General features: G+C 43.3%; 1 protein-coding gene across 1 annotated transcript; it reads right to left on the reverse strand.

Moving 5' to 3' along the window:
- Nucleotides 1-79: 79 nt before the first annotated feature.
- nup50 (nucleoporin 50) lies at nucleotides 80-8,477 on the reverse strand. Its single transcript, XM_056424850.1, has 8 exons — nucleotides 8,329-8,477; nucleotides 5,895-6,011; nucleotides 5,618-5,698; nucleotides 5,378-5,543; nucleotides 4,362-4,823; nucleotides 2,629-2,713; nucleotides 2,381-2,499; nucleotides 80-772 (listed from the first exon to the last, which is right to left on the reverse strand). The coding sequence occupies exons 2-8, from the start codon at nucleotides 5,961-5,963 to the stop codon at nucleotides 573-575; spliced, it is 1,182 nt and encodes a 393-aa protein (XP_056280825.1). The 5' UTR covers nucleotides 5,964-6,011; nucleotides 8,329-8,477; the 3' UTR covers nucleotides 80-572.
- Nucleotides 8,478-9,613: the final 1,136 nt, after the last annotated feature.

Genomic DNA, 9,613 nt, shown 5'->3' on the forward strand with positions numbered 1-9,613 from the left:
TATTGATTACCCGCTGTATGTATTGATGTAGTCGCTTCACGCATGTTGTTGTTTGTTTACACAAAGACAGAAAACTGTGTCCTTGTTTATTCTGTTTGAAGGAAGTTTCCTCTTTAACTTTATTAGAGATGAAATATGAACAAATTGTGATTGAAATAAAAAAGTAAAACAATAAAACGAGTGTTTAAAGTCTCAAGGATTTAAACTTAAAAACAACAACCAGCTCGTTGGTCTCTACTGGTAAACAACCTGACGGAGGAGACACTGAGGACAGAGGAGACAGGGAGGAAAGGACGCGCTTAGGACACTTGGACAGAAACAGTTGAGGAAATTAAAACGATCAATAAGTTCATGATCAATAAATAGTTTCCACAGAAAAATATTCAAAACCATCTGGAAACCTTAGAGGAAGAGGAGCAGGAAGATGATGAATAGGAGGAGCAGGACGATGATTAAGAGGAGCTTCCTGTTGAGCGTCTGACTGGAGGAATGTAGACGACCGGCTTCTCCAGGAAATAAAACATTCACAGTATGATGCCCACAACTCTGTGTGTGTGTCTGTGTGTGTGTGTCTATCCTCTCTTCTTCTCCAGCGTCTGCTGCAGCTCGTCTGCGTCCTCGGAGGTCTTGACCCGGATCAGAAGGGGAACCGGGCTCCCGGGGTTCTGCTGGTCCAGGACCGGGTTGGGGACGCAGACCACCATCACGTTGTTCCGGCCCACGCGGGAGCACGGCATGGAGGCCTGCAGCAGGATGTTCAGCAGGATCGTACCTTCACAATAAGAGCGCACTGATTAATGTGGAAGAAGATCAACGATCTACCGATCAATGATCTTTAAATTAAATGTAAATTGAGTTTAATCCTAAATAAACTCAGTTTAAATGATGTATTTAAACACAATAACTACATTAAATCTATTTATTAATTGATGGAAAGTTAAATCAATATTTATATTGTTTAGTTTCTAGGGCTGGGCACGTTAACGCGTTAATCTTGTGTTAACGCATCAATTAATTAACGCCGAGAATTATTTTATCGCGCGTTAACGCAGGTTTTATTATTGTAAAAGTTTGTTGCTCACAGGCTTTTATTTTGTAAAAGTCTGCTACTGATTGCTGCGGAACCGGAAAAGAAAGTCATTCGCGGTTTAACAAACATGGAGAAGAGTACGGAGATTTTAAATGGCCATTTTCAATTTAAAGTTCTTAAAGACGGCGCAGTCGACAGAAACAAAGTCATATGTAACACTGCCAAGATGAATCGTCTCATCACCGGAGGACTTCCAGTCTTAAATATCATTTACATGCTAAACACACCGTTGATGCCAGCAAATCATACAACAAACACACAGTGGAGCGAGGCTTCGGCAGACGAGCTGCAGGGAGGAGATCAACCAAGAGAACCAACGCCTCAGCGAAGTGGAGAGCTACTGCAGGCCGGTTAGGATTGTGGAAGACGTCGGGCTGAGAAACATTTAGAGGATATCAACAAATGACGGCAGGTATGAGACGCCCTCAAGACACACGTCACACGGAGAATACACGAGTTGTATGAAAAGGAGAGGACTGCAAAGCGACAGCTTCACAACGTGCACCCTGTTGCTCTCATGGGGACGACTGGACATCGGGGGACCACAATGACCTCGGAGTGACTGCATTATATTGATGAGAAGTGGGCGCTGCATTCACATGCCCTGACTGATGAACACAGAGGAGAGACATGATGCTGACACTTTACTGAAGTTGCACAGCAGTGGAATGTGTCAGATAAAGTCACCACACTGAGCAGATAGAGCACCAGAGATGATCGCTGCTGCGAGACGACTGCCTTTGATCATGACCCTGCTTCAGTCTCCAGCGTTCTGTCACAGTGTCTCTGCATAACAGTGCATTTGACAATGTCCTGACAGATTTTATGGCACTTTAGTTCATATGGCAGAACATTTAAAATAAGTGTCAAGTTCTAGGAATTGACAAACTGCACTGAAAGTGTTTTCTGGTGTCTCTAACAGGGACAACACATGTTATGGCACTTTCATTCATATGGCAGAACATTTCAAATAGAAGTGCGCTATACACTACTTTTGAATTAATTATTGGATTTTGCGTATACAAATGCGATTCATCGTGATTAATCAGGGAAATCATGCGATTAATCGCGATTACAATTTTTACTCGTTGCCCAGCCCTAATAGTTTCCTTTGCAGTAATCAGTAATCATTAAACCATAAAGTCCATCCCATAATCTGAGCAGCGTTACCGTGACAACAGTCTAAGGATCACTACTGACTTTGACCAGCAGGCGGCGCCGTTTGTTGTTTATGATTTAAACACAGCTCCTCTCCAGAAGGAGAACAACAAAAACAACAGCGATGAGTACCCAGGTTGGTGTCGGCCCTGATGATCATCTGGACCTTCCCTTCACTCGTCTCCTTGAGGTGAAGCGTCCCGACTCCTTTGTCCTTGAACTCTGAGTTCTTCTTGTAGAACAACTTACACCTAAACACAAACAAACAAAAACACAAACAAATAAACACACACAAACAAATAAACACAAACACACACAGAACTTCAGAGACAGAAGTACTTTGTGCTTTTCAAAATAAAGTGCAGTGGTAAGGATGTTACTTCTTGGAGTAGAAGGCGTCCTCCTCCTTCACCTCCTTCACGTCGGGCGCCGGCGGCTCCTCAGACTCCTCCTCCCCATTCTCCTCTGGAATCAAACTTTATTAATATCACGGGACTCTATGAAACTAATCACATTATTATAATCAAACTATCTTTATTATTATCAAACAGACTTCATTACAACAGATTTATTAACAAAGTGAATCATTTAATTTACTAACACTTCATATATAATAACTACTTCTCCCCCGATGGTAAACTAATTATATTAATGTGTTATTTATATTTATTAAAAGAGACCAGTTTAAACCTCTAAAGACATTGTAATAAGTTAATGTTTTAACATCTGGATTAATAAACTAATAAAAACTAGGGCTGTGAAACGATTAACATTTTTAATCGGGTTAATCACAGGTTTTTGTGGATTAATCATGATTAATCACATATTACCGATATTCTCGGTATATTTTGTGAGAACATAGAGATTTATGACAAAAGACGGATATATACATTTCTACATTCTTCTATACAATGGTGCTGCAACTCAGCAGTTATTTAGCAGTTTTCTTCCATATGGAACATTAATACATCTTCATCCTAAACAGAATGTTTAACCCTCCTGTTACCTTTCGGGTCAATTTGACCCCATTCAATGTTTAATGTCGGTGTTCTTTGGGGTCAATTTGACCCCAGGCTGTTTTTCACTGTGTCAAACATATAAGAAATATCAACTTTGTTATTTATTTAAAGGGCTATTTAGGTAGTCAACAAACAAACATAAAGTACCTCACACTTAAACTTGGGAAGCAATATTAATTCTAATAATTTTCTGGAGGTTTTAATTGCTGGGGTCAAATTGACCCCGAGGGTAAAATATGTTAGTAAATGTAAAGGTAACAGGAGGGTTTAAACAGAACATGTTTCTCTTGTTTGTCAACCATGAACTCCACCATGATACAATCTAAAGGCCTCTAGTCTTCCTCTAGCAGCTGCTGAGGCAAACTGACTGTGTGGGTTTTCTTCATGAACTGGGCCGTGATGAAAGGGACGGCGGGGACACCGCTGCAAAGCTGAAACCTCACCGGCCCGGACAGGTGGACAGATTGACAAGTGGCTTTTTTGTTGCTCGGTCCCGATGCGCGCGCACGGAGCTCTGTGGCGCGCGGGACGGAGATCGATAAGTGTTAACGCAACGCGAAGAGACAGAGATGACATGCTGCTGTGGAGATACGATCAACAACAGACGTTTAGTTTAATAAAAGAACAAAGACGTGCTCTAGAGAACATGTCAGGGGGCGGGCCAATCTCTTTAATGTCATGCGATCTACCGACACTACGTCGCGATCGACTGGCAGGTCGCGATCGACGTGTTGAGACCCTGATCTACAGGAAGTAAAAGTCGTCACAAGGTTTCCGGAGGTGAACCTGCGGAAGGATCATTACCGATGAACAGACCGTCTGCATGAGAGCGGACAGAGTTCAGGTTGAAGAGGTGTATTGGAAGCTCATTTTGCAAGTGACTTTTTTTTCATCCCGACGACCAACAACAGACGGATTGAAAGCTCATTCTGCGCATGCGTTAAATGCGTAAAAAAAAAAAAAAAAATTAAACCTGTAATTGAATTAACTGAGTTAACGCGTTATTTTTCACAGCACTAATAAAAACATAAATATTGTGATTCATTGATCAGAGTTGGTGTATAATCCCTTGAAGATGAATAAATCAAGCGCACCTGTGGGCCGAGGAGCCCCGAACAGGGAGGTCTGGCTGGAGGAGAAGGAGAAGCTGGGGGGCGTGGCCTTGGGCCCTAAGGACCCGAGCAGAGAGCCGTCCACCTTCTGCCCGAAGTTGAACGTGACGCCCGGGCTCTGGGCCGCGTCGTCTGCCGGCGCTTTACTGAAGGAGAACAGCGAGGAGGAGGAGGAGGCGGCGGCAGGAGCAGCAGTGAGGCTGGTCTTCTTCTTCTTCTCCTCCTCCTCGCCCCCATAGCGCCGCTCGATGCTCGCCAGGTGCTGCTCGTAGTCCCTGAAGATGGGGTTGAGGTCGCACAGCGGGTTCCCGTTCACGTGCTTGGTGATCCAGTCCCTCACCGAGCAGTTCAGGGCCGTCAGCTGACGGCTGTACTCCTTAGAGCTGCTGCCATTGGTCTGCTGGGCCGTGATGTCAGAGGGGGCGGAGCCAGGGACCACCACAGCTGAGAGGACGAGGAGGATAATATTAATGTCTGCCATCGGCCGGTGGATTGCTTCTAGAAACTTCTCCATTAATCAGCCAGAAGCTGAGATCTCCATCGTCAGATGCTCATCTTTCCAACAGTCCTTGAACACATCATGATGAACGCTTCAGTCAGAGAAAAAGACCAAAATTAAGCCGAAAATGTTTGATAAAAAAAATATTATTTTATATTAAAGAATTAATATCTCAACAATTTATTAATAGTTAAAAAATGTAACTGGATAAATTATAAATACTATTAATAAATATATGTTATAAAGGTGTAAAAAAACATTACAGAAAGGTTTTGAAAATGTTAAAATAATTAAACTTATTGAGTGCAGGGAGTGACGGAGTGGTCTTATTAATGTGAGCAGGTAGACTCCGTCCCCCATGATGCACTGGGGCATCACCTGAACCCGAGCAGACGGACATGACAGCTGTCCACACACAAACGCAGCGTGGCGCTCCGGAGCCGAACATCCCGTGGGACCTGCTCACTTCCGGTGGAGGAAACAAAGATGGCGTCCTCACCCGGCGTGGCGGCGGGCGAGGAGAAGCCGCTGAACGGCGCCGCGCTGCTGCTCCCGTTGAGGCCCGTGAAGCCTCCCCCGTTGCCGAAGCCGGAGAACGCCGTGGGAGCCGAGGCGCCGCTCAGAGAGAACCCTTTGAAGCCTTTGAAGGAGGCGCCGCCGTCGGCCTGCAACGAGACGCGTTCATGAGCACACAAAACGTAGGACGCGACACAACCGGGTCACACGGTCCTGGTTTCACCTCTCCCACCGCTCGGCGCTTGGCCTTCTTGATCGGCCGGCTTTTCAACACGTCTTCACTCGCCACCAGGAACGAGCCGGCCTTCAGGAGGGAGAGCACACGTTAACGCACAGCACCTGAACGCACCGTTCACACAGCAGACCTTCACAATTAAAGCTCTGAACTAGGCCGGGTATTTAAAGAAACTAATAATACTTTATTATAGGAGAACACACACACATTTAAGTTGCTACACATTATGAATCATACACATACACAAACACACACACACTCTCACCTCCTCCTCCTCCTCCACCTGGTCCCAGTTCCTGTCCGTGAGCTCCTTGTCAGCGATCCTCTTCGCCATGACAACGCTCACAAGGACGGAAACAGGGAAGAACCAGCAGGCCGCCTCCTGGAGAGCATCAGAGTATTATTATTATTATAGTATGACACGTCTGTGCGAGATATTACAGTATTATATAGAGTATTATAGTAAAGTACCCTATAGTAGTCTTCCCACAGTGAACCTCTACATAAACACCTTGTGTTAGATATTTAAGCATTATAGAGATGTATTATATCAGTATTATAGTAAAGTACTCTTTCGTAGTATTTTCATTAAAAACCATGAGGAGTTGAGGACCTGTGACGTCACGTCGCACCACTTCCTCTGTATCACCAAACATCCTGTTTCTGTCGGTTTCCCGGGTTTACTGTGTTCACCGTACCGGCAGGAGAGACCTACCGACCCGGTCGCCCCGGGAGTAACACAGCCAGCGTCGGTGCTGTCGGTGAGTTACCGGTGTTCCACCCCTACTGGTTTTCAGACCTACTGGTTTCCCTGCGCGTTGTGTTCTCTTCACATCTGCAGCGGGGCTCTGTCTCGCTCACCAGATTCGTCACACATTCACAAACATATTGCTGGAGATCTTCAAGCCACCCTTCATATCCATTTCGGCGATTACGATTGTATAAGTGAGCAGAGCATCACAGCCACGGAGGAATAAATACATTTTCGAAAAAATAAAAATAAAAAGATTGCCCGACCTGGTTTCGATCTCTTTCACGCAAAAGGAGACTGCACTCAAAGACACGCAGTCTGTGCGCTGCGCCACCAGATCTTAGTTTCTGCCCAAGTAATTTATATATTGATCCATTAAGTCACATTTCTTATGTTTTCATGGGAACAGTTTGGTTGAAGGGATCTGAAACAACTGGTTACCTTGAGCGGATATTTACACTTTGAAACATGTTTAGCGATGCTTGTTCGCAACGCAACAACCACACAATACCGACGCATTTTGACAACTAATTGACTTGTTCAGCGATGCTTTTATAAATAATATTCAGACTATCATAATACAAAAATTGTATTGATAAACTTTATTTACATATTCCACGAGTTTAGCAAATGCTTCACAGACCTCAAATCTGAAAATAAGCCATCCAATTGCAAAACATGTAATCAGAATCAATTAATAACTTAGCGACATCAGTATAAATGGAAAAAGTGGCAGACACTGGACTTCTGCTGTCCAGCATGTTTTCTTTCACTGTCTATCTTGGCCGTTGTGTTATATTTTTGTTTTGACGGATGTGAATAATTTGTGTGATATGTAAATATAGTTATTATTTTTGTATTATGGTATGCAAGTCTGAATATTATTTATAAAAGCATCGCTGAATGTTTGGAAGCTTTAATATCCGCCCAAGGCAACTAGTTGTTTCAAATCCCTGACACCAAACAGTTCCCTGGACACGAGATGTGACATTAAGAATAGCTTTTTAAATGTCTTATACTTTTGTGTTTACTAGTGGTGTAATCAGAAGCACCAGCGATGAGGAGGACATCATCGTTTTTGCTCGACAGAGATCGAATCCAGGTCGTTGCGATCTTTCATAAAAATACGTTCCTACATGTGTTTCGTCATGTGTGATGTGGTGCTTACTTGCACAACTGTAAATAGATGTGAAATGTGGCTTCACGAGCTCCAACTATATGTTCTACATTGTTTTGTAGATAGAACATTACTAGTATTCCATTCTTCCTGTTGCTCAGTGTTCGCAATGTTTCTAATTTATTTTCACAGTACCATCGTCATTGTATACTCGTCACGAAAGTCAATTAGTTGTCAAAATGCGTCGGTATTGTGTGGTTGTTGCGTTGCGAACAAGCATCGCTAAACATGTTTCAAAGTGTAAATATCCACTCAAGGTAACCAGTTGTTTCAGATCCCTTCGACCAAACTGTTCCCATGAAAACATAAGAAATGTGACTTAATGGATCAATATATAAATTACTTGGGCTGAAGCTATTATCTGGTGGCGCAGCGCACAGACTGCGCGTCTTTGAGTGCAGACTCCTTTTGCGTGAAAGAGATCGAAACCAGGTCGGGCGATCTTTTTATTTTTTATAAAATGTATTTATTCCTCCGTGGCTGTGATGCGCTGCTCACTTATACAATCGTAACCGCCGACATGGATATGAACGGTGGCTTGAAGATCTCCAGCAATATGTTTGTGAATGTGTGACGAATCTGGTGCGCGAGACAGAGCCCCGCTGCAGATGTGAAGAGAACACAACGCGCAGGGAAACCAGTAGGTCTGAAAACCAGTAGGGGTGGAACACCGGCGGCAACGACTCACCGGGCCCAGACGCACGAGCGGTTACCGTGGTGCTAACGTGCTAACGTGTTGGTTTAAACCCGGTAGTTTTAACGGAAACGTACCTTTAACCGGGACGCAGAGTCCAACCGCCGCCGCTGGGTGCTTCACGGGCGGCTCCGCGGGGCGCAGACGGGTCTCTCGGCCGGTCGATAACCTCCGTGGCGGGTAAACGTCTCAGTGTTTTGAAAGAGCCTTCCTCACGCCGCCATTTTACATAGTGGTGTATATCCGCATGGGGCTCGCGCGTCGTATCTTGTTGCGCATGCGCATCAGACGGCGTTCCCTTTTAGCCTGGGAGTTGTAGTCTTTAGCAAGTAACCTTTTTATTTTTGTAAATTTCTATATAAATTACAAGCGTATCTACTTTAAAAAAAAAAAAAATTCTAGGAGTTTTATATGGATACAAATTATGTATATATATATGTGTGTGTGCATATATATATATATAAAGAATTGTATTAATTGTTATTTCTTTCTTTCATTTGGACATGTTTTGGGGCTAGCAATTATATTAAAACCATTACAGATAATAACAAACTGTTCCTGAAACAATTTCTCCAGAATACACTAATCCATGAAAAGCACAAACAATTAAAATGTGAATACAAATAAAGCTTTCAAGCTCAAATGTTTGACCTCATGTCCTCAAAGATTTATTTGGGGACATTGACGATAACAAAAATGGCAAATATTCTCTCCCGATCTCTCTGGATAAAATGTTTTAAACATTGAAGTAAGTTTGATTTGAGGCGTCATAAGATAATATTTAACTTTATTAATCACAGAGGATATTATTTTGCCAGATGTTCATTAAAGATGACTACAAAAGAATAACAACATATATATATAATATATATATATATAATATATATATATATATATATATATGAACAATAGAATAACAAGTATTAAGTGTAAAATAAATAATACTGACAAAAGAGCAAAACACAAAAGCAAAAAACTGTTTGGTAAGTAAATACAAATAAACAACAAAATCCTTAAACTCATGATGAAAAGCACTAATCATGTAAAATGTGAATAAAAAGGCCGAATGGTGCAGCAGATGGCTCCTCTCCAAGCCTTCAGGATCCCGGTCCGGCTGCCAGAGAGGAACCGGTGCTGAGAAACAGGAAGTGAGCTGAGGGCCCTGAGACAGCAGGAGACCTGGACCAGCTGGAGGACTGGAGGAGGACTTGGCAGCAGAGTGAGACCTCTATAGAAGATCTCCATCAGTCTGACTGACAGGTAACAAAGGACTCCCTCTCCCCTCAGAGGCTCAGGGTGTGGGGGTAAGTTACAGGGACGTTGTTGACCGCTATGAGTGACAGGCCGGGCCACCAATCATCA

This window comes from Pseudoliparis swirei, chromosome 10, assembly GCF_029220125.1.
Source record: "Pseudoliparis swirei isolate HS2019 ecotype Mariana Trench chromosome 10, NWPU_hadal_v1, whole genome shotgun sequence".
NCBI classification, from domain to species: Eukaryota; Metazoa; Chordata; class Actinopteri; order Perciformes; family Liparidae; genus Pseudoliparis; species Pseudoliparis swirei.

Excerpts from the sequence above, each read along its gene's own strand:
- nup50 (XM_056424850.1), bottom strand. The coding sequence starts at position 5,963 with ATGGCGAAGAGGATCGCTGACAAGGAGCTCACGGACAGGAACTGGGAC. Across the intron at positions 2,714-4,361 it reads CGGGGCTCCTCGGCCCACAG|AGGAGAATGGGGAGGAGGAG; the intron begins GTGCGCTTGATT and ends GTTTGATTCCAG. Across the intron at positions 773-2,380 it reads CAGGGCCGACACCAACCTGG|GTACGATCCTGCTGAACATC; the intron begins GTACTCATCGCT and ends CTTATTGTGAAG.